The sequence below is a fragment of the Streptopelia decaocto genome (assembly GCF_964273445.1).
Source record: "Streptopelia decaocto genome assembly, chromosome: 10".
Taxonomy (NCBI): Eukaryota; Metazoa; Chordata; class Aves; order Columbiformes; family Columbidae; genus Streptopelia; species Streptopelia decaocto.
In genome coordinates, this window is record NC_138665.1 from 5,925,127 (window position 1) to 5,949,900 (window position 24,774).

Consider the following 24,774-nt stretch of genomic DNA (forward strand, 5'->3'; position numbering starts at 1 on the left):
CTTGTGGCAATTTTGCTTAGCAAAATCCACCAACTCTGGTCCTTCAATCTAGGTTTAGAAGTTTAATAAAAATTTCTAATATTCACACCCAAAATTTTGTAAGCATGCAGAACTACAACGTTAAGCACGCTCAGTAACAGCAAGAGCAGAGTAAGTGCTACCTACTCCTGTTTGGGTGCCATTTCTTGCCAAAGCTGTTTCCTAATTAGATAATTCCAATCAATTATAGGTGCAAGGGAGACCAAAACTTAGCTGACCGTGGCCTTAATTTTAAATAATGTCTTCTGTGACATTCCTAGGCATTCTTTCACTCTTGCTCTTCATGGGAAAACATAATCAACTCTTCACAACACTCCTGTAGTTTTATTAGCTCTTCTGAAGTAATCTCCTGTATGTATATGCCTTTGTTATATTTTTCTTACTGCAACAACTTTCCAACTTCCACGTTTCTGCCAACAGCACTATTGTGATTGAAGAGGGGAAGCTATTATTATATTTTTTTATATCTTTCCTTAATCTCACCTCCACAAATTTATCCGCATATATTCTTTATATAGCTTGCAACAGTAAGATAGGAGCTTAGGCTGGTGAAGTTGAAATCACCTTCTACGGCTAATGCAATCTTCCCAGAACACCACAGGTCTTGCATTTGCGAAAAAAGTAAAAATTGCTCAGCTTATGTTTTCCATAAAAAGAAAAAACAATTGAACACAAGTTCTAGACTAATAATTCTTCTCATACCTCTAACCACCAGTATGTAATAGTACTAAAAAAAAGGAAGGCAAAAAAAGGAAAAATAAGAAGCAAAACAGATTGCTGGGGGTGAGGAGGAAGGTAAGGAAAAGAACATTTATTTGGAATTTCTTAACATACTGAGGTATTTTTTAAGCCTTCTGGCAGATGTTTGTTCTCATTCTGAGTTTCTCTCATGCAAAACAGCTTTCTAAAAAGGATGGGGCACTGTTCCTAGTTTTCCACTGATGCTCTTGGCAAAGCACAAGCCAAATTAGGTATTGATCCATGGTCTATAGCTCAAAAACCCTGCAGAGCTATGCAGGATGCCAAAACATTTTTCAGAATTTGCCTCAGACATTCCGACAGTCTTTGCTGCATGGCCCATTTGTCTTCTCCTGAGGGAGTAGGGATCATTCATATGGAAACCAGATATTAAGCCAACATTCAAGCCACCATCTCCTGGGGACGTGGATTTACAAAGCTACAGAGCTGTGGCAGGGCTTTTTTTCCTATACAAAGATCAAGGATGAACACAGAATTTTAACTTCAGCTTTTCTCAAATAAAATTTTCAGCAGTGCCTGAAGAAACATTTACTCAGTCAGGTTCTTCTTTCAAGCAAGGTCTGCATGGCCAGAGCTCCCTGTACAGGCCAGTTCTCCCTCCTGCTCTCAATAGGTACCCTCCATGAAATTTAACCTGTATTTTGCTTTCTAGGATAGGCTTAAAGTACTTCGTGAAGATATTTGTTTGATTTTAAGTTTCTGGCTCGCTTAATAAATAAATTGCATTACCTTGATCCCTACCAGTCAAACTGTAGAAACTGTCATCTTCCAATTCAAACTTTCCTTGCAGCTGAAGAACAACCATGTTCTGTTTCCATACTGTGTAACGGATGGCATGGTTTCATCTGACTTGTTCACATCCCAAGCGTAAATCTGTTTAGAAAATACTTGTTTTGTTACATGTAAGTTTAATAAAGTTTTGTAACACCAAAAGACTGTTGTTTAGGAAAGTTCTTTATTTCACACAATTTCATCAGCATCATTGTTCAGAAGGGAGAATCTACCCCACTAGTGTCAAAAGTGATCTTTCCAACATCAGAACAGGAGGTCACTTTTCAGACTCAGTCTCATTAGCTCTGCCTTCTAATAACTTAATACCAGGATTTGCTATGAGTAAATAGAAATTAAACCAGGCTTCTGTTATAAAATAAGATAGGAAACTGCGAGAAAAACAGAACAGAAAAACAAACCTACAGAAGGACAAAGAGGAAATAAAATTAGATTTGAAGTACATCCCAGAGAAGTATCCAGAGCCATTCATTATATAACACTGTATTTGCAGAGATAACTCTGAAACTGCCTGTACTCTGCCAACAGCTCAGTGCACTTCACCAAATACACGTATTTAAAGATTCAAAGAAACAGGATAACAATAGATAACAACAGAAGAGCTTTAAACACTCAGAGCTCACTTGAATAGGCTGAGTAAAAATGGATACAATTATCTAAGTAACTGAGCAAACTGCATCCAACAAAAGGAAAGGTGTTGTTTAGAATAATCTGAAGGAAGAGAATCAGTGCCTACAAAAAAAAATCCAAACACACAAAAAAACACACACAAGGCACAAAGGCTAAGGGGAAAAAACAAAGACTCTAGAATAAGCTGCCAAAATAAAATTGACTTTAGATGGTTAAAGCATTTTTGGTCCTGTTGCTTAAAAGAAATAATCCTAAATTAGGTTCTGAAATAGAAGGAAGGACTGCATTTATACAGATCATACTGTAAACCAAAAGAAAACTGCAAGATATTGAAAAATACTTTAAAAATCACTGAACTCTTTAATTAACAGGAAGTACAAATGTATTGGCACTGTACTTGAAGGCAAGCTAGAGATACACATTTTATTACCACGCTGACGCCCATACACGACATCCTAGTTGAACTACCGAAATACAAAGTTTGCAGTCTTGAATACAAGTGCACCAGGAAAGAGAGTCAAGTGAGAAGTCCCCACTAGCCTTCCACCATTCTCTTAAGTCTGGCTCCCAGGCCACCCTTGGCCACTTTCAGTGGGGTCAGTTCTTCTTTATTCTCAATGTGAATACTTGCACCGTGAGAAACCAGCAGCTCTGCCTCCGCCACCCTCTCTTCATCACAGGCTAAATGACTGTAACAAGACCAAGAGAACAGCAGCCACTATTAAACAGTCCAAGCTTATAAGGAGCAATAATTATGCCTTGTCAAAATGACAGCGTGAATGTTGGGGGGGAAATACATTCTAGAACAAAACCACAGGCAACCAACTACCTACATAGATTCCAAAGCTCGCTGCCCAGTAACTGTTGTCACTAAGCAAATCAAGAATGTTTCTCCTGCTGTTGTCCTCACAATATTACGACACTTCTTTAGATTAGGATTTGGCTCTGCAGCCAGCAAAGCTAAGAAGCACACAATCCACAATGAAATTGGAAAATGGTAATCTCTATTTGAATCAAAAGTGATAAACCAAACTGTACAATGCTTAAAAATAGTCCAAGTAAAGTGTTACTGCAAATTTTTTTTTCCATTTGGCATAGTATCTTGAGAATAAATGTGTATGTCCCAGGACAATGCTGGGTTTTATGCACAGCTAAAACATACTGCTTGATCTTATTCATGGCAAAATCTCGATTCTACTGTAGACAGGGCAGAGTGTTGCCACCAACTTCAAAGCAGCTACAGTTTTATCCTTACAAATTAAAATTGATCTCTAAGGTAATATCAAACACTGGACTGACTGTACTTAAAATAAAACTTATTTTCCTAGACAGGTGAAGACAAGCTTCCAAAATTAGTTCTTGCTTGGCAGAACAGAGCAGGCCAGCCTGCAAGACCAGTCTCCTCTGACTGTGATGTCATTAGCTTACTTTCTGCCGTCTAGTGGCAACTGAATGTACTCCGAATTATTACAAAAGGTATTCTACACTTTTTAAGCAGATGTATTAACACAAAGCATGTATGTACAGACACACTACAGCAAAATAGTAAGGATGATATTCTCAGATCCTTTTTAATTACATAGGGATGTGAAGCAAGGGAGTATTTTGAGGCACTGAGAAATGTAAAAAAGAAATTGAAGTAATGGAGTTTCATTTCATAGAGATTATGCTATATTAAGCAAAATAAAAAGAAAAATGACTTACAGAGGAGTATTCCCTTCAGAATCCTGTATATTAACAGATGCATTGTAGTTCAGAAGGATCTGTACCATTTTTAGGTTTCCTTTGGCTGCTGCTCTGTGTAATGGGGTGGAATCAAAATGATCTGTTGCATCTGGATCAGCTCCGTTATCTAAAAGCATGACTGCAATCTGAATATGCAAAAAGAGAAAGGGGGAGGAGGAAGAAATGTTAATATAACTATATACTTCTTCCAAGAGCAACACCACCTCCAGTAGCATGAGCAAACATACCTCTTGTTCATTTTTGGAGGCTGCATAATGCAGAGGTGTACAGCCGTTCTGATTGACAGCATTTACATGAGCACCCTTGGCAATGAGGGCTTTCACAATTTCATCACGACCTGCTGAAGCAGCAATATGTAAGGGAGTCCAACCAGCCTGCCAAGGCAAGAAAAACCCCACATTATTCAAACCAGAAGTTTCAGGCAAAAAAAACCACAACAAAGCATAACACAAATACAGACTTGACTACTCCATATATTCTTATAACTGTAAAGCAAAACATTATTGATTATCACTAGAGAGACAAGTCTCACGTCCTCTGACATGCCTGTGTTCAGTACCTGACAAAAGCTGCCAGCTAAATGACAGAAATCAGTTCTGTTCATAGAATCACAGAATAGTTTGGGTTGGAAGGGACCTTCACAGCTCATAGATGCCATGAGCAGGGACATCTTCACCAGCTCAGGTTGCTCAGAGCCCTGTCCAGCCTGGTCTGGGATGTCTCCAGGGACAGGGCATCCACCACCTCTTTCGGCAACCTGGGCCAGCGTTTTATCACCACCCTTGTAAAAATGTCTTCCTCAAGTTTTAGTTTAAAACCACCACTTTGCCTCTGCAGAATTGACAGTAGTGCTTTTTAAAGCACAAATAAGAGTGGCAGAAAATGGCGTTCCAAAGTTTATGCAATCTTTTCTATATCCTACCTTCTAGTTAAACTGATGGGACATTTCTTTCTTTAAGAATGACCTTTAGTGTGCCTCATAGCAGATGCAATTATTTCAGTCCTTCCTCTAGAACAGTAACAAGTGTGAAATCACTGAAGCCATCACCTACTCTGTAATGCCTTCCCCAGTCATGAGGAATCCCCAGGGTACCTCAGATTTGGCACAACATATTCACAGGGATCACACAGACCTAACGATAACATGAAAAACCCCAACTACAGCCCAAACCCCCTTGTTTTTTTTTCCTTGACAATAAGTAAGTCTCATCAAGTCTCATTACCTCCTCTTCCACATAAGCGGTGAAACACTTCAACTTGCCTTTCTAGCGCACACTCAGTACTACGGCCTTTGGTTTAGAAATCACACTGGATACACCGACTGAGGTGGGGAACAGCAGGCAGTGACCCCCAGGCCGGGCCGCTGCTGGGGGCACCGGTGCGGCTGAAATGGTAACAGCCAAGGGTCCGGACAGAAACTGCGCAACCGAACTCCACAGGCAAACCGGCTCTCAGCACCTTCCCCGCCTCCGGCAGCAGCCCCAGCCCAGCCCGTCACGGGGCGGGGGCTCCCAGAGGCCTGCGACACTCACATCATCCTTGTCGTCCACAGGCACGCCGAGCCCCAGCAGGAGGTCGGCGACGTCCGTGCGCCCCGCCGAGCAGGCCCAGTGCAGCGCGGTGCGGTTGTCCTGAGGGAGGGAGCGGCGGTGAGCGCGGGGCGGGAAGCGGCTGACAGGAGCCGCCTGGCGGGGAGCGGCCCCACAGGCCGCCGGCTCCCGCCCCGCCGCGCAGGGAGGGCCGCAGCCGACTGACCTGGTCGGCCTTGGTGGCCAGCGCCCTGTCGTGCAGCAGCTGGGCCCGCAGCTCCTCCAGGCGCCCGGCGTAGGCCAGGTTGCAGATCCCCACGTCGGAGACGGCACCCTCCATGCTGACAGACACCGACCTGCCTCGGCCGCGAGGCTTCGGCCCGCGCCGGCCAATCAGAGGGGGGAGCGGGGGCCCAGCCAATCGCACTCACTGGCCTGTTCACCTCACCCCTCGGCCGCGGGGGCTGCTGGGATTTGTAGTCCCGCGGGCAGGGGCCCGCACGCTGCCGCCGGCCGGCGGGACTACAGTTCCCGGGGCGCCCTGCGCCGGGCCGTGTTGTGCCTCCGTGTCGGGGCGAGGAGGAGGATGGTGACAGCGGGAGGATGGAGGCTGGTGAGGGGCGGCGGCGCGGGGCCGCGGAAGGAGCGGGGGGCGAGTGAGGGGCGGGTTCGGCCGCTGGGGCGGCGGCTGGCGGGGCCGAGGCGCTGGCGAGGGGCCAGGCCGGCGTTCCGCCCGCCTCTGGGGCCGTCAGCTGGAGGCCCCGCGGGCTGAGGGGCGAAGCGGGGGGTCGGGGGTTTCCGTCGTGAGGGGAGAGCCGGGGCCCCGCGGCCTGTCGCGGGGGTCGGGCCGGAGGGACTCGGGGCGGCCTGGGCGCGGCGGGAGGCCCCGGGCAGCGCTGTGCCGGGCTGCAGCCCTGGGAGAGCCGGGGGGCGGCACGACAGACGCGGGAGAGCCCCGCGGTGCCTCCCGGGGCTCCGAGCTGTCCCCGGGCAGCGCGGCTCTCGCCCCTCGGGTCTCCAGGGCTGAGAGTCTAGTGGGTCTTCGGACTCAAAAAGAAACTGTTGACTGTGTTAGTGCAGTGGGTGATGAGCTTCTGACGGAAAGCAGAGCACGGTGTCAGAGGGTCTTTGCAGGCAGGCTGAAGAAACAAGGTCACCGTGTTTATTGACAGCTGCCCGCGCGGTGTGCAGGAGGGCGGCTGTGACACCAGCGCTGCGGCCCTGCTGCTCCCTCAGCGCGGGCTGCAGCTCCGTGTCGCTTCTCATTGCTATAATGTATGTTTTTACATTGAGTGGTTTTGTGTATTTACCTGTATATTTATACTGTATATATATGGACTTGACTTGAAGAGTAAAATATAATTGTGTTTGCTTTCACCTTCAGATTCTGATTTTTGAGCAGTATATGCCTTAAGATTGGTAAAAAAAGAAAATTATTTATTGTTACACTTGAAGGTCTGTTTTCCTTTTCCAACAAGCCCTGCTTTAATTATCTAAAAATTGATTGGTCTTCTTTAATATTAATTTTAATTTCTTCTTTGCACTAAATAGATCTAATGTTGAATAATGACATTAATACATCTCTTTTCCTGAAGTGTTTCAAATCTCCAGTTAGGAAAGTAAAACCCACTCTTGCTAACACTTCTTACATGCTCCCCATTAAGCACAAGGACGTAATTTCTGTGGGCAGCAGTATTTGTGTGTTTAAGATCGAACGTGGGCACATATGCTGTCATACCTAAATTGTTTTTCCCTTTCCTCATTTCCCTGAATCAAATCTTACTGCAGCCATCCTGAACTTCTGCCGCTGGCTTCGGTCGACTGCTTATAATCACGGTGTCAGCCGTGTTATTCTCTCAGCACTCGCTGACGATCAGAATAAAACCCAGCCAGGACAGTGGATGTTTCAGTGGCAGAGCAGCTTGTTAAAGGAAAAGAGCAAATGCAGCTGGCAGCACCGCTCAGAAGATCCAAACACTTGCTACAGCTAGTTCAGTCTGAGAACTCAAAGTTGTGCATAAAAGAACAGAGGGCCAAAATGGAGTTTGAATTTTGTGTATTCTTCTTCAGTTTTGTCTAGGTATGAAAACCAGATCACTATTTTGTCAGACTACTTAGAAGAATTTCCAGAAACTGATGAGCCAGTGTGGATTCTAGGAAGGCAACACCACCTAAACACAGGTATCGTTAGAATGGAAATTCACCCGTCACATCCGTAGAGTACTCGTGGATCCACATGCAACAGCAGCTGCTGATTTCTTTGTTTACTCTAAATGTCTCATGAGAGCAGTTTATTTTTCTCCATCAACAAGAAACCAACCACGAGCAGCGGTATTCATCGTAAAATGAAACGAGAAGTTTATCAATATACTTTCTACTATAATTTATGTAAGGAAATCATAAATGTAGGAGAGGCTAGTCAGGTATGAAGCTAGTCACTTCTCAAGAGCAAATGCCTTAGAAATAGATAAATAAGTAACTTCTGGGCAATGTTCAGTATTAGTATTTCCCTTGAGGGTTGATGTCTGCATCCTGTTATTTGCAACTAAAATGATCTTTCAAAAGAAAAATGATAGTAATCTAGGGTGCGTACTTTACTTTGATGAAAATAAATATATGACCTAAAAGTCATAGCAGAATGATGTGTTTATATATCATATAAAAATAAGATTTCAGAAGTGAGTTTTGCTCCCTGGGGAGAAGACCAGGGCATCTCCTGTGTCACATGTCAAAGGCAGCGGCCACCAGCACAGGCACAGCGTTCAGCACAGCCGGGGTGCCACGTGCAGCCTTCGTCAGCTGAAGGGCCTTTGAAAAGCCACAGCTCAGAGAAAATGCAGCAAATAAGATTCCTAGGAATTCTGTGATTGTGTTAAAAAAACAAGGGGGTGTGGGGAGACATTTAATTGAATTTAATATTATTAACCTTTTCTTAAAGTGACCTTGTATTGGCTTTGGAGGTAATGCATAATTTCATGTTGGTTTGCATGTAGAATTTCTTCACCTTTCATAACTTGCTTTACCAGTTCTTTCCTCAGGACATAGTTCTCCATAGTTGTTTCATTTAAGCTGGGCACAGTCATTCCAAACAACTTGTAAAACTTCATTGGCTAATAATTACTTCATTTTTAGTAAGTTGACTTTAATTAGCAGTCTACAAAAGCTCTCCACGTTTAAACAGCTAAAAATGTTTCGAGTGTTAAGGGTAAAATATATGTGAAAGTCAACAGGAGTCTTCTGTGCACTCTATATATTGACTGTACAGGGAAAATTAGAATTTCGCAATTTTAGAAGTTTGTTTTAATAATTTCTCTCCTCTTAAAAATATTCCAGACAAATCTAAGTTATTGTTGGATATAAGTGCTCGTCTCTGGTTTACATACAGAAGAAAGTTTTCACCCATTGGTGAGTACGCTGCAGACTGTTTGCCTTGTTATAAATTAGATAGCAGGATTAGTGACGTTATTGTGAACTGAAAAATGACTTTTACAGTATTAGAACCTTTTGGGCATAATTTTAACTGTTTAAGCAAACAAAACATTAAAGCCATTAAAAAATGTGTTTACTTGCACCTACATAAAATCAGGTCTTCATGTTTGTGGAGCAAGCAGTAAAGTTAGACAAGCAACATGGTACGAAAAGGTCTTGCTTGGTGCCTTTTACACGTGGTTGTTAGAGATTTTACCTCTGAAATCTTCTCTGTGGCGCTGCGCTCAGTTTAAAGCCCATCCTGCCTGTAATGACCTTTTCTAACAGGAGGCACTGGTCCTTCGTCGGACGCCGGCTGGGGATGCATGCTGCGCTGCGGGCAGATGATGCTGGCACAAGCTCTGATCTGCAGGCACCTAGGAAGAGGTGAGTACTGTCACTTTTAGTGGACTTTTGTGTCGTTTGGGGACCATTTAATTTTTGTTGTAATTTTCCGTGAAAGCACAAAACTTAAATTTATTAATGAAACTTTTTTTGATGCCCTGATAGAAGTTACTAGTGAATTATTCTTGTCTGACGGGGTGAAGTCATGCCAGCCTTAAGCAGTGGAACAGAAATAGAGGGAGGACAAATAGAGAATCCTGTTGTTATTTTACAAATCTTTTGAGGAACACCCAAGTTGAGGCCAAGGGAAAACCTGCTGCCCTGGGTGTGAGTTCTTACCCTTCTCTTCATTGCTTGCATAGCCACACATGCTCGCACACGTTGAGTGTGTGAGCAGTGACATAGTGATAGACATCACACAAAGTACTGCACAGACCACTCGCCCGTCACCAGCCTGAGCTCCAAACCCCCCGCAGAGCCCATTAACACAAGCAGTTAAGCCTGTATCAACACCTCGCATCCCGGGATCCCAGGTGGGTATCAGGTCCGGTCTGTGTGTAGCTACTGTATCCATTAAATCCTTAGGGTTGGGCTGTGATCCTTACACTGTTGCGCTGCGGTTTCTGTGGCAGCATGTTTGAGGAGTTACCTGCTTGAGTAAGTGAATCCACAGAAGGATGTGTCAGCTTCAGCAACTGAATGCACAGAACAGAGGTGCAAAGATTCAACTGGAGGAGTAGGCAAATAAATTATCTGAGGAAAACTAGAATATGAATTCATAGTATGTAGCTAGTTCATAGTACGAGCCCCGTGTACGCGCCTCTGTCACTAACTGGGAGGTAACCGCCTTACGTGAGAAGCGAGAGCGTACATGGCAAAGCTGTATCTTGGACTTTGCTGTGGGAGAAGGCCAGCACTGTGCTTGACTTTGATCTATAGATCTTATTATCTGATGTATATGTAGCAATCTAACAAAATCTAAACAGAGCGTATAGTTTTAAATAATCTTGAAGCTCATGTACAGCAATAGCTGCCAATTCTCAGCAGTGATCACTCAGAATATATTTGCAGTTGACATCTTAATTTTATTTTCCCGGTTGTCACAATCTAGCCTGTGATGATAAGGGAGACCTTGATAATAAGTGGCAAGCTGTGACTTCTAGGAACTCTAACCAAAATGCAAATTTTAGAGATGAATTGTACATTAGTCTTTTAACTTCTCATTGTATGGCTTTCTACTATCTAGAAATTTGATCAGCACAGTGGAAACGTTACTATTTTTTAATCGATCTAACTTTTTTCCTATAAGATTGGCAATGGGAAAAACACAAAGAACAACCAGAAGAATATCACAGAATCTTACGGTGCTTTCTAGACAGAAAAGATTGCTGTTATTCCATCCACCAAATGGGTAAGAACACACATCAACTTTTCTTTTTCCCACTGAAATTCCTACTGTGTTGAAGCTTTATGACTTGAAATATGTTAATTCAAACTTTTAAAAAGGTGATTATGAAAACAATGTATACATTTATATATAAATAAAAATGCATAGAAATGGTTACTAAGTATAATAATTCAGAAATGTTATTCACTGAGACCTGAATGCATCTGAATTCTAGAATCTAGCTCTTGATAGAGTATGTAAGCCTTGGGCACCAGAGTTGATAGTATTAAAATAGTCATGAAGCTTATTGCTGTAATTTGTAATGAAGGACACTAATATTTGTAATTCTCACTACAGTTTAGAAACTTTTTGTGAAGGAACTAGCAGTCATTAAGATTTGAAAAGAATATAGATTGAGAAAATAATTGTTGTTGCTAAACACAGTTTGCAATTGGTCTTGAATGTGTGTCAAAATGTTAGTAGGTCATGCTATTTAATATATATTGCGACCACACTCTCTGTGGTCTTTTTTTTTTTCTGCATGTGTGTGTTTTCCCTCATAAAAACAGCGCAGATGGGTGTTGGAGAGGGGAAATCCATTGGAGAATGGTTTGGACCAAACACAGTTGCCCAAGTACTGAAGTAAGTCCATTTGCACTGGCTCATTCAGAATATTCGCCCCTGGGGCAGCTGAGGCCCAAGATAGAGATTTAAAGGCCGATCCCTCTCTCAGAACGAGGGGTGTGTGTGGCGTGTGTTTGCAAGTACAGTGCAGGCCCTGGTGCAGGTACTGAGTTGGGATTGGGCGAGTTCTACATTTTAATATACTAAGATCTGCCGAAAGGTCCTAGTCTAGAAGGCCCACGTAAAAGAGTTCACTTTGCTGCATTTCTGAGGGGCAGGTGGAGATGCCACATGTCAAGTGGAGGCCACACTGCAGGCCCTGAGTGCTCAGCAGCAATTCTTTGCAGCCCTGGGAGAGACAGACATTCTGGAGGGACAGAGAGGAGCTGAATTGTGCCATAGCCTCCAGCTCTTCTCACTTACAAATTCCTCATGGCTTTAGTGCTCATGTATAGGTTTTTCTGGCTTATTTTATACAGCTGACTGCCTGTGCAGCTTTCTTCCCCAGAGTTTTGGATTTCACACAACTGGACAGAAACCTGTGTGCCATAATGCCTCCCTCCTACCTTTTGGATGCCAAAAACCTTGAGCTGATCTAGGTTTTAATGCCCTGAGTCTGCTGTCCACATGTGCACAGAAATCATTCCACTGAATTTAGTGGAACTTCTTAAGTAAAAAGTAATGTGCAAAAACTGGCACAGGAATTCTTTCCTCTCTAGCCGATGCCAGACGCAATGGCAGGATCCCATTGCGGAGGCTGTTAAATGCAATAAAAAGCAATAAACTTCATCATGTGGTTGAGCTGTTACTATCTCTGCATTTGGCGAAAGAACAAAAGAGTTTTCACATGGTACAGTGTGTGTGCTTTTCCTGGTGCCACTCAGTATTTATTTTTCTAAATATATTAAACATTAAATATTCAAAGTTATCTTTTTATTACATGGAGATTTAAAAAAAAGTCCAATAAATATGTTTTTCTGAAGACACAATTTTTTGCTCAAGAACCATCTAATTGCACTGAATGAAAAGCTACGCTCGTCGTCCTAATTATATTAATTTTTACCTTAATGTTTTCTAGGAAGCTTGCTTTATTTGATGAATGGAATTCATTAGCAGTTTATGTATCTATGGACAACACAGTGGTCATTGAAGACATTAGTAAGTGAAACATCAATTCTCTGGTTACATATTTGTTTTTTGACTTGTGAATTTCCTGAATGTATTTAAATATGAACAAAATATTTTTGGGCCATCCCTACTTGTTCCCAGGGTAAGAAAAGGAATAAAGGAAATGCAGGCTCAGGTTTGGGGTGCACAGAGCGATGTAAGCTTTTGGCGGCCAACTTAGATACCATGCGGTTTGAGCGAGGATGGAATTGGTCTGTGCTATCTGAGCTCCTACCCCAGAAATGGAATGAAGTTGCAGGATGTAGAAATGCAGAGAATTGTTTTTAATACAGAGTTTGCTGAAGAGATGGGCTTTTGTCAGGCAAAGGAGAAACCAGGGGCAGATTCTAGAGAAACAAGTGGCCAGGCTTGATTTTGTGTTGTAAGAAAGGTGGATTTACCAGTGGTGTTTAACCACAGCCTGTTTCTACGTTAGTCCCTACTTCTGATTATTTTATGTTCGCATCATTGGAGTTGAAGCGTTCCCTGAAGAGTTTCTAATGCTGTTATCTCTGCCGCTTCACTTCCCTGACATTTTATGGGAAGAGCTTGAAAATACTAATAACGCGAGTAGTAAATGGAACTTCAGTCTCAAATTTTTACCCCCTGGTCATTCATCTCATGTCTCCCTGATGTGCCAGCACATTGTCTGTCTGCTAAAATTACTTCTTCTAAATAATTACAGTTTCCATGCCCTGCTCCTTTTGCCTTCAAACAGGAGCTCTATTAAGATGTCTGGCAAAGTAGCTTAATTCTGATGGAGAGGAAGATCTGCTCCGTGTTCCTTTGTGCGCTCATCCATTTCTGTTTTTGTTCCCACAGAGAAAATGTGCTGGTCCCCCCCCCAGAGCAGCAGCGCGGCGCACAGCAGCGCACATCTGCACAGGAGCGCTCTTGGCCGAACGAAGAACGCGGCAGGATTCTGCACAGCCTGGAAGCCCCTCTTGCTTATTATACCTCTACGGCTAGGGATAAATCACATTAATCCAGTATATATTGATGCGTTCAAAGTAAGGGTTTTTTTCAGTGAATTATTTGTTATTGTGAAATAAGTTCAGGTATCATATCGATAAATCAATCAACTACTATGTCATTTTTCTCCCTTTGAACTCTTAGGAATGCTTTAAGATGCCACAGTCCTTGGGAGCATTAGGAGGAAAACCAAATAATGCTTATTATTTCATAGGATTTTTAGGTAAGGAAAAAATAAACTTATTCCAAATATATATATGATCTGAAGAGAAAGGCATTTTTTGGGAAGGCGCAATAGTAAGCAGTTTAAGCATGAGAACAGAGTAGAAGAAATGAAGGAACATACCTCAAATACTTAAGGAGCAGTGTGATATCATCCTCACAGGAATGGAGAAGCAGCAGCAAAGCTTGATGTAAAAAGAAGTACTGATCTAAGCAAGCAAAACACCCTAAGAATTGCTGATAGTATTTGATCTGTCAAATGTCACTACTGATTTGTTTTTTTCCCTAATCATGAATACTTTCTAATGAAGGGCGTCTTATTTTATTATTTTGCTTCACTATTTCCTTAAATTATCGGAATTCAAACTTTTTCTACAGCAGTATCTTTTTCACCTTCTTCCATGCCTTCCTTTATTAATTAAAGCAATAGTTAATACTGGATTCAGTGTTTCAGATTTCACCCCAGTTCAATCCATAATTTTCTGGAGGTTTTGTTTTTCCTTGGGTAAAATCTGAGCTGTTTTAGCCAGACTTCTTTGTTCTAATTTCCGAATGAATGCCTAATGGGATTACAGATTGAGTTTGTGATCATCCTGTACTTTTTGATCTGTGGAATGTTGGGGTTACATCAGTTGAGGCTAAAAAAAAATGTACTGGACCTTACATAGATAAAGGAAAATATGTGACAAAGGTAGAACAAACCAACCAACCAATCCACAGTAACAGGTCACAATAGAAAATTATACTAAATACTCTGGGAAACCATTGTGTCAAACTTTCTGATTTTCTTGAGGACTCCCTAGCTAGAATGTCTTGATATTGGATGTGATGACAATCTAATTTCTATTTTACAATTCTGGATGGAATAAATACTTATTAAAGTCTCTTGCTTATTACCAACATATGGATTTTACCCTTACAGGCAATGAGCTGATCTATTTGGACCCTCACACCACTCAAAGTTTTGTAGATTGGGAGGAAAATGGGACAGTTGATGACGAGAGCTTCCACTGCCAGCAAGCCCCGCACAGAATGAAGATCATGAATTTGGACCCTTCAGTAGCTTTAGTAGGTGTCAGGACATCATAGCCGTGTGCGCTTTATTTCAAAGCAAGACCTCTGTACATTGATAAAGGGCACTAACACCTTTCCTTGAGCGGAACCAAGATCAGAGAAGAGTCTTCTATGACCTGAAACTTAACACGTGGCAGTTCACATATTAACAGCATAGGATCCACTGATCTCAGGTCAAATGGGGAACTGGCTCTTTGTGTCCCAGGGAGCCAATTCCTTTTCTTTACTGAGGAGCATTTACCTTTGCAAGAAGTATTTTGAAAGTTGAAGCAAGGAAATGAATCGGGTTTCCTTGTTTTATTTCATCACTACCATATATTAATGGCTGTTCTGGAGAAGTTACTTACTTAACTCATTTTATATCATAATTTATGAATCTTGGAATGGAATTAGTTGTAGAAGTCATCCAGTAGGTGTCACAAGGTTACTGTGGTAGTTGATTAAATGAAATCTGATCCAGTGCCAGTGTCCTTTGGTTAGGTTATGGGTGACTGTCATTGAGGACACATTTCTAAAGCTTCAAGCAATGTGTAAAGATCCTGCAGCATCCTTCATGCATTGACAGACTGTGATTATTTAATATTACTACTGTATGTGTTTTTTCCTTAGGGCTTCTTTTGCAAAGAAGAATGTGATTTTGATAACTGGTGTAGTCTTGTACAAAAGGTAATAATACTGTCTTTATTTGCTTTGTATGCAATAAGGTGTACTTTTTTTTTTTTTAATGGAAATTCCCATTACATCTTTCTCTGCATGAAAATCAAACGAGCCATAGAGAAGACTGCAGTAATGCGTCAGGGAAAGCCAATACCACTGAACTGCTGAGCAGAGTTTGTTCAGCATTTTGACAACCACAAACGTGGCCACTTGGAACAGAAGTGTAAACATGTACCCTTCAAAAGTTTTCCTCTTTTTAGCACTACTGTGTTACTGGCTGAAACAGTCATTTACTGAGAAATAAATGTTAAAGTAAGTTTTAGCTGCCATGTTGTAGCAACTTATTGATTTATTTGCTTCCTGATCATTTTTTGTTTGACATAATATATTATTATGTATTCTGTTAATTCCTGGTACCCCAAAAGATCTGATTCTGTAAGTGCTGAATCCCTCCAGCTCCTGCTGAAGTGCAGGACACATGACAGGTGCTTGCAAGACTTCAGGACATGTCTGTGTGCAGCTGGTATAATAAGCAACAGAAGTAGGAATGTGAAGTAACATCAATATTTAAAGGCATTTACTAAAAAAAAAAGAAGGCGGCTAGAGAAAGTGGTTTGTAAATAACTGAAATACAGGATACAACATAGCTTACCTGACTGAAGGGGAGTGGAATTTGGCTTCAATAACAACTTGTTTCTCCTGATCAAAACCTACCCTTCAAAATCTGTTGGGTTTTTGGAGCTGGTAGAACTGTCTTTTGTTCCCATTGATCAACAGAAAACTTGAACACGGAGAGGTCCATGCAAGTAATCTTATTTTAAACAGCAAAAAATACTGTACGTTCTTGGCGTCCATTTGCTACGTGTAAATAAAATTATAAGCATATAGATATCAAAGCTAATTGTAACACTGATAACCTGTAGGGCTGTTCAAGAGATCTGTCTTCCAGGTGTGTTTTCAGCTAGGAAAGCATTACAGAGGTCTGTGGAGCAGGGATGCATAATGGCAAGTACTTGGAATACCAGGTTTTCACTGCGTGTCCGCATAAAGCCTTTGGTTTTTGATAGAAACACATAATGACAAACATTCTTATTTCAGCAGACATTTTTTGTGTTCTAAGGTTCTTCTGAGGCGCCTTTAAAAACGAAAGCATTCTCTCTCCCCAGGAGATCCTGAAGCAGCAGAGCCTGCGGATGTTCGAGCTGGTGCAGAAGCACCCGCCGCACTGGCCGCCCTTCGTCCCTCCAGCCAAGCCCGAAGTGACGACCACGGGAGCAGGTGCGGTGCGGGTGGAACCGCGGGTGTGCGGCAGCACCTCCCTGGGGGCACTGATCACAGCGGCAATCACTGCGCTTCCCTCAGGGCCCAGCACTCAGCAGGGGTTAAACGCCTGATTCTGATGGAGCATCAGACAGTTCTCCAAACAGGCCACGTAACAATTGCTGGCACAGATGTGTTATGTTGTTGGTGGTTTGTTTGTTTTTTACATCTTACAAAATACTTTGAAGGACACATCCCAGGAAAGTGGGGGTTTTGGTTTGTGGTTTTAAGTAAACAAAATGAGGCATGTCTCTAGATTCCTTTTTTTCTTTTTTTCCCCAGAACTCATTGAATCTACAGACAAGCTATTTGAATTGGAAGAAGAATTTGAAATCCTGAGTGTATGAAGGAAACTGTGGTGACCCTTCTGAGTATTGAACATATTACAACTATTATTGCATTGACTTAAATAACAGCCATGTTAGCCCCGAAGTGCCTGAAATTACAGAAAACAGAGCACAAAAACCCAGTAGCATCCAGAAGTCCAGCAGTGACAGTTCTGTTGTCAGAGAGCTTCCCCAGATGGAAAGGCAGTAAGATCTAATCCCATGACCCTTAAAGGGAACTTGTTTTCAATGTATGTCTTACCTGGAGACAAATGGACCTTTGAGATTAAGGCAAAACTAAGTCTATCACTGGGCTGTATCTTTGGAGAAAGGGATAACCCCCCATGGATATTTCTTGCTCTCATATAATGCAATAGTTCAGTTCTTAAAGCAAAACAGTCTTCAGTTACGGAGGATGTTTACTTCTGTTCCCTCCTGTGGGCTGCATTGTAGAAAACAGATGTTGTCTTGTTTAAAAGATCGACTGGATCAGAAGAAAAATGTTTCCTTGTTAAATATTTTAACATGTATTTGAGCAACCACACTTGATTACAAAAATGTTTCTGTAAAAGGAACTATGTCTAATGTATACATTTTGCAATAGCCTTCCTGTTTCTGGGAAACCTGAAGAGGAACAGGAGACTCAAATAGTTGATATAGATCACAACCACTGTAATTGTTATGATGTATTTCACCTTGACCTTAAAATTCTGATCAATAAAACTTAGGCTGACTTGTCTTTTGGAGCTAAAATGAGTCAAAGGTGGTTTAACTGTACCTTATTTATTTTAAAAAAAGATTTACACAGGTTTCTCTGTTACAGCACTTTATTTGTGCATCTAATAAATTTCTTAAGCTTCTCATAGGTTGTATGCTGCTATATTTTGTTAATTTGTTTGCGTGAACTAAATATAAACCAGGTTATCTTAAAACTTAATATATAGGCATATGCAAATTATGTAACTGTTCTTTTTTGACCTGTTGCCTTTTGAAATCTGTTTTGGTAAAAGTGCCTTAATTCTACAGGTTTATCAGAACAGCCTGTGCAGTTTTATTTCTACAGCAGAGCGTCTCTCTAGCAGCCAGAAGAAAAACAGCTCAGAATCATTAAAGGCAAAGATCTTTGGATCCATTATAAAGTTCCTCTGTACTGTCAGACAGTCCCTGTTATGGTCATTTTGTCATGATAGTGTAACGGACACGAATCGCAGAGTTTTGTCTTCACCAATAAATGACAACATAGAAAAACACCGAATCTTGTCTCCTGTCACTTGCAGTTCTGGATCAGGGCCAGTGTGATTTCCAAGAAAACAGTTGACCAGATCATATTCCATCTTGTTTGCCTTCAGTGTTTATTAACCAGTTTGGAAACTATACAGATATAAAAAATATTATTTTCTTCCCCTCTCCATGGATTACCTGCATGTTTGTTTTAAAACAAAGCATGACTTAATTAATACAGTAACGTATTGTTCGTGTAACAGCAATTGTAGCACTCTCCTCCCCACAGATGAAAATGAAGCCCTTGCTTTGAAATGCTCAGTCTTGAGCAGTAACTGCTAAAAGAATAAAAGGAAGCACCTACATTAAAAAAAAAATCCCTTGGTGGAGCACAGTGTATTTACTCCAAACACAGATTTGTTCTGTAGACACTGCTCAGAGGGCAGGTCTGCACTCCACAGACCTCTTGATTTTTGGAGACAAACAGGTTTATGAAAATGTGGCCGATGAGGAATGGCTGGTGGTTGGAATCCCCACCCCACGTACCTGGCAGCAAACGGGTTCTGTGTGAACAGCGTGGGGAAAGTCTGGGCCGCTTGACCCTGATGAGGTTTGGACAAAGCAAACAACCAGGTTATTGCAAGAGCAGCAGTTCCCTGAAGACAGTGGTGGTTAAAATGTGTAAGGCACTGATCCTGGGGGGGAAAAAATGTATTTGCATGTGTCTGTGTTCAAAAATAAACCCAAGTCCCTGTAGACACACTACCCAATGGACACCCCTTTGCACAGCACCATGGGAGCCCCATGGCTGACAAACCCCAGGGAGCCCCATGGCTGACAAACCCCAGGGAGCCCCATGGCTGACAAACCCCAGGGAGCCCCATGCCAGTTCTTTGCGCCAACTTTCCAAAAGCAGTGGGCTTCACTGTGCACACACTGTTTTCAAGTTGTATTTGCATAACCCAAGATGCAAATACAGTATGATGTGTCTGTGCTAGGAGAGCTAAGCAGTACATTGGATATTCTGCATAAAAGGATTGTCACTCGGGTGTGTTAAAATGCCTTAAAGGTATTTGGAAAACACAGCCAAAGCAGTTGTTGATCTTTCACAATTAGAAATAAGTTAAATGAAAGACTAAAATGTTCTTCATAAATTCTCTGCTTGTCTCCAGTGTGGTTCAACTCTAGAACATGCAGAGCCCTCTGACCTCAATCTAGGAAGATAATATTATGCATGTAAATAATCATTAAGAGTAAAAATGTTATCTGCTTAAAAGTAAGCATGTTCTTAAGTACTTTGCTGGATAGAGCTAGAGCCCTAGAACCTAGCAAAGAAATATTCTTTTAAAATAATGTATCAGTCTTGCATTAGTAATTTCTTAACAATTTTTCTCAAAGATTTTTAGGCCAAGGTGACAGTGCATTTGCAAGGCACTTCTTCAAATGTCCTGGGATGTCAATATATAAGGAGGTCGTATGCTTCATGCTAGAGGGGATGGTTATAACTTTAGCCCAACTAAATGAATTCATTATATATATTAGCATACCTTTTCATGGCTTCCCCTCAAAATATACACGGATAATACAATTAGTGGCACTTCTTTTTAATTATGCCCTGAAGGAAAGTGTGACTAGTTAACAGTGCATACACTAGAAATACAGTTTTTTAAACTAACAGAAAAAAAGCCCAGAGGAAGAAGTATACAACATACCGTAACTGCAGCAGTAAACATTGACATCCCTCAACTGCTCACCTCTGTGTCTGCAGAAGCTTGTTGCTGTCTACTAAAGCCTCTACTTTTCAAACACACACAGCCTGAAGAATTGCAAACCAAGTGTGCCCAGGCTACCTCAGCAAGGAAATGCACATTGATAGTAATGAAACGTTCCTGGTGGCTGCATGTCCTTTGCCTGCGAGGAGATAAGCACAGACCTTGGAGGAGACATTTTACCTGCAACATATTTCAACAGAAAGCTATGAAAAATGGTAGAGGTGGTTTGGATTCATCCCCACACCAAAAATGGCGTTTTCCACTGGGGTAGCTCTTTAAAGCCACCCGTGGATGAGAGGATGGATTTAGAACTGATTACTTGTCACTAGAAGAAAGAACATCCCATTTGTTTAATACGCAAAGCAAAACAAATTCATCTTTGAGTTTTCCTAGGAAAGTCAGTTATCAACCATTAACGCTTAGTGTTTCTAAGTCACCTGCAACACACTGATAAATTTTAGCTAGCTCTGTATTTCATAAGAGAAGGAGTCTTCGTTCCCTTTCACTAAATCAAATACTGTTTGCAAAGACACTAATAAAGCATAACTTTTCAAAAGTCTGTTGATGCTGATTGGCATGTTCCTCGGACAGAGGAGTGGTGTGATGTGAGACCTCAGTTACTCTTTGGTCTGAATATGGAACTCACAGAGACTTTCTGAGGTAGCCATAAATGAGGGGGAAAAAACCCCATGGAAGTAAAAGTGTAGCACCATGTTCCATAAAACAAATGAGGTTTCAGAGCACTGGTCTTTCCCTCCTCTGTGTGCTGTCAAACTCCTGGACTTGACTTGACTCTCAATTTTAGTAGAATTCTGGCTGTCCTGATGCACCCATCAACCACACACCAAACAGGTTCATGAATTTATCCTTTTTCACATCAGCGATGTCTACTCTCAGGTAACAAAGACTTAACGTTGCATTTTTGTTGCTACAAGTTCTTCATGCACACTTGGCAACGGCTGACCCTCGTGCGAAGCTGTCCCGCTTTCAGGGTTTCCGAGGGAGGAGCGCTGACAAACTGCTGCGACTGCTCCACCGTTGTCAGCCAGAAGCTGTATTTGTTTGCAAAGTAATGGCACGTTCCCCGGGCGCCGTTGCATTCGATGAACGGAGTGGCACGGAAATCCTCCAGGCAAGAGCCGGGTGAGACAAGGGACTGGCCTCCGCCTTCCGCACCAGCTGCTGTGTGCTGAAATAAGGATGTCGGTTTAGATGGGTTCAGAGGAACGGAGTGGGAGGTAAATAGGGGTGTCCTCCAGCTCCGGTGTTAAAAGGAGTACAACAGGCGACCACAATGGTACCTCGGCAGTGCCTGTCCTGTGAGTCAGGGCTACGGGTGAACGAGCAAAGGAATGCACTTAGGCTGAATAGACAGGTCTGGGATAACGGAAAACCAGCTTTTCACCTGCAAGCTGGGAAAATTTGGAAACTAATGCTGACTTCATACTTTTCTAACAATCTTACACTAAGGAGCTTCTAGAAGGGTGTGATGGAAAATATTCTACTTTTTCCACTGAAAGAGGGGATTAAGACAATGCTATAGCTCAGTTAGTGTTTCCACATTTAAAGGTTTGAAGAACAAAGAATATCTGTGCAATATGGAGCTGCTGCATCAACATTACTACTGAACTTGAGCAGTACAGGTAAGAAGAGCAGCTGAATGGGAACAAACTCAGCCGGCAGCAGGCCAGCTGCTAAGGAATAAACGCACCAGGGCAAGAAGCTACAGAGCCCTGGCTTCCTGTAAGCAACTTCCAGAACACAGTCTCAGTCACCTAATCAAAAAGGTGATATGGAAATGTTTAAAGCTGCCTTTGCGTTAGTGGTAGCATCCTCACCATAAGGAAGGAGTATCCTATCCAGAGGCTGCGCCAGCCGAGGGGACACTGCGGGATGGTGATGTCCTGGCTGTGCACGGCCACAGCCTGGGAAGGAGCTTCGCAGACCGAGCAGCGGCTGATGTACTGCGGGATCTGCTCGCTGTCCACCGGCATCATGGGGATGGGCGCAGTGGTGGAGAGCCAGTAGGACTTGTCGTTTCGGCTGGCGTAGTAGCACACTTCATTGATGTTGCAGTAAATGAAAGGCATGGTGCTGAAGCGAGGCAAACACGAGCCAGCAAAACCTGGAAAAAAAAATCAGAGAAGTGGTTCTGTCAAGTATGTGCCAAAGGCTCCAGCTCACACACAGCACACGAGTGGTGGAGGACGGGACAAGTGACACTGCTCCCGGTACAGATTCTGGCCAAGCAGACTACCACCACTTCTACTACAACCACCTGCAGTACCAGTGCAGATTGCTCATTTGAAACGGGATTTTGGCTACATTGGTTATGCCTGAGAGAATTTTGTCAGCTCACCAAGATCCTGGTTGTGGGACTTTTCCTGCCCCTCCACGTACAATAAGCTGTAGCCTTCCCAGAGCTTATTCATTCCTATGGGACACGGTGGGATTTGGTCTGACTGACTGTGCTTCACCAATGTGTATCCAACACCCACGCTCCGACCCGGCATTCCCGGCAAACCAAGCAAGCCTGGCTTTCCAGCAACACCTAGAAAACAGAAAAGGAGTCACTGTTACTAATAGGCAGCATGGACATCAGCTGGCTCTATACCTGATTTTGGCATCATTGTGCTTATGTCAGTCTTGTACAATGAGGAGTTTTGATGGTTGTTACATGAATAATTAGACTTATCAGTTCCAAAACCAGCCATTTCACAGCAGCATCCACCCATTTCCTACCACATTTAATATTCTTTCCTTGCCCAACAGCTCTGGTGCTAACGTATTAGCACATATCTCACAGTGCAATAATTCTGAGGGTCTCAAAGCACCAACCAAAGCTATAGTACTCTCCACGATGATATTCTTTTGACACAGGCCAAAAGTTGTACAACAAATCTCTGGCAGAATCGAAACCTTCTCTCTCTCGCTCTTGCTTTCCTCTGCTATCCAGCCCTCACAGCTGTGTTCACTGTGGATGCCACTTTGCTCTTTTAGATGTTCAAGATGTCTCCCACATCCACAAAACATCAAAACCAAAAGATGTTCAGAACTCTACCAAGGGAAACACCAGCAGCAACAGACGACGACACGTGACATAATCCTCCTCACCGAAGATTCTATTTACTTCACTGCAGATGCAAGACACAAGATAAGGCACATTGCCCGGTTTCCCAAGGTAAGCGGGTGATGGGAAGAGTATTTGCAGAACCTGCAGGCAAACAGAGTTCTACTGGTCGCTTCTTTCTGATCTGTGCTCCCCAAAGCACAAAATTACCTTCAAATCCTTGTGGCCCTGGCGCACCCGGAGGTCCTGGATCTCCAACTATGCCCGGTGTTCCAGGCAAACCATCACGTCCTTTCAAGCCAGACCTTCCTGGCAGACCTTTTGAACCTGAAATTAAATACAATTATTTATATCATTATTTCGTCATACTAATGCCTTCACTCCTGTAATCATCTTCCAGAAGAGAAATACGTTGTCAGCAGCCACGCTGAGAGGTCACTCTTCAACAGCTGTGGTTACAAACAACTCACTCCACAGGGGGATTCTACATGATCTGATTGTCTGTTGAAGGATCAAGAGGTGCAGCTGAACATTAAGCAAGGCTGAAAATGCAGCACTGAGATCTGGGATGAGCTACTGATCTCAGTCTGAAGCCACATCAGACCTAAGATTCAGGTTTCCATTTGGTGACTGTGAAAGCATTTCAGTGATCCAAGTGTACGTTTTACCTGGTTTTCCAGCTGGGCCCTGGAATCCATGATCTCCATCAAAGCCAGGGACACCATCTATTCCTGGCAGGCCAGGTAAGCCTGCAGGGGCTGTGATTTCTTCTGGCTGGGGGGTTATACCTGGAGCCCCTTGTCGGCCAGGGAGACCTGCACACAGTGCAAATGAGAGTGTAAGCACCTCATAAAAATTTCACAGTTCTGAAGACAATACTGACAAAAGAATTAAATCTGCCTTAGTACATCAGCACTGGCTATCTTTGTAAAAAGTGGTATGTAAGCTCTTTCTAATTTATTTCAATCTCTAAGAAACTAAGAGTTCCCCAAATAAGCCCATTCAAGGGAGCTCTGAAACGTTTCCCAGCCACAGCATGTGCAATGAAGTACAGGTTTTCAAATCCCCCAGCACTCACCTCGATGGCCCATTTCACCTTTCAGCCCAGGGTGACCAGGGTCCCCTGCAGGCCCATCTTTACCTGGCATCCCCATAAGGCCAGGGTCCCCTCTTATACCTGCAAAGACACACAGCTAAAGATCTCAGGGGCTAAGCACAGGGTCCTGATTCTTCTCCACAGCTGGGGCACTGAGAAACACACTGATGGCAGCAGTGGCAACAGCATTTCAGCTCTGAGAAGGAGGCGACCACAACCCTTAAGGAACTCAGACCATTCTGATATCCAGAATGGCTGCAGAGCCTCAACACAAGAATTTTCATGGCTACATAATTACACTTTATTGAAAGCATTCTTCTCTTCCTTGGGTAACCCAGGGAAAGTGGAGAGTACACAACTTTTCTGTTTGAATCCATCTCTATGCACAGGTCAGAGGGGTGGGCAGCTGCTGGCCTACAAAGACAGCGTACAGTTCTTCACGTGGCAATGGTTCTCTGTCCTTTCCTGGCCTTTGAGCTCTGCAGTCTCTTTGAAACCTTGCTAGCAGAGCTCTTGTTTGCAGCTGCCCTCTGGTCTCCTTTGGCAGAGATCAAAGAGAGA

General features: G+C 42.8%; 4 protein-coding genes across 4 annotated transcripts in view; 1 reads left to right on the forward strand and 3 right to left on the reverse strand.

Annotated features, from left to right (window-relative positions):
• Nucleotides 1-1,658, reverse strand: part of LOC309444195 (synaptotagmin-like protein 2) — a 77,748-nt gene extending 76,090 nt beyond the window's left edge. Inside the window, exon 1 of the mRNA XM_082061828.1 lies at nucleotides 1,528-1,658. The gene's annotated coding sequence lies outside the window, so the exon portion shown is untranslated. The remainder of the gene's footprint in view (nucleotides 1-1,527) is intronic.
• A 76-nt stretch (nucleotides 1,659-1,734) lies between these two features.
• PSMD10 (proteasome 26S subunit, non-ATPase 10) lies at nucleotides 1,735-5,885 on the reverse strand. The gene is made up of 5 exons (XM_082061848.1): nucleotides 5,719-5,885; nucleotides 5,496-5,594; nucleotides 4,191-4,337; nucleotides 3,922-4,088; nucleotides 1,735-2,906 (listed from the first exon to the last, which is right to left on the reverse strand). Exons 1-5 carry the CDS (start codon nucleotides 5,830-5,832, stop codon nucleotides 2,753-2,755), a joined length of 681 nt encoding a protein of 226 aa, XP_081917974.1. The 5' UTR covers nucleotides 5,833-5,885; the 3' UTR covers nucleotides 1,735-2,752.
• A 154-nt stretch (nucleotides 5,886-6,039) lies between these two features.
• Nucleotides 6,040-18,290, forward strand: ATG4A (autophagy related 4A cysteine peptidase). The gene is made up of 13 exons (XM_082061596.1): nucleotides 6,040-6,105; nucleotides 7,563-7,673; nucleotides 8,826-8,897; nucleotides 9,249-9,347; nucleotides 10,615-10,716; nucleotides 11,262-11,334; nucleotides 12,395-12,474; nucleotides 13,306-13,493; nucleotides 13,600-13,678; nucleotides 14,600-14,745; nucleotides 15,361-15,417; nucleotides 16,575-16,686; nucleotides 17,011-18,290. Exons 1-13 carry the CDS (start codon nucleotides 6,096-6,098, stop codon nucleotides 17,073-17,075), a joined length of 1,194 nt encoding a protein of 397 aa, XP_081917722.1. The 5' UTR covers nucleotides 6,040-6,095; the 3' UTR covers nucleotides 17,076-18,290.
• Nucleotides 18,291-18,470: 180 nt separating this feature from the next.
• Nucleotides 18,471-24,774, reverse strand: part of COL4A6 (collagen type IV alpha 6 chain) — an 81,002-nt gene continuing 74,698 nt past the window's right edge. The window contains exons 38-43 of the mRNA XM_082061597.1: nucleotides 24,196-24,294; nucleotides 23,786-23,932; nucleotides 23,328-23,444; nucleotides 22,407-22,598; nucleotides 21,886-22,172; nucleotides 18,471-21,236 (exon numbers count right to left, since the gene is read on the reverse strand). Of these exons, the coding sequence (XP_081917723.1) occupies nucleotides 20,976-21,236; nucleotides 21,886-22,172; nucleotides 22,407-22,598; nucleotides 23,328-23,444; nucleotides 23,786-23,932; nucleotides 24,196-24,294 (1,103 nt within the window). The 3' untranslated portion in view covers nucleotides 18,471-20,975. The remainder of the gene's footprint in view (nucleotides 21,237-21,885; nucleotides 22,173-22,406; nucleotides 22,599-23,327; nucleotides 23,445-23,785; nucleotides 23,933-24,195; nucleotides 24,295-24,774) is intronic.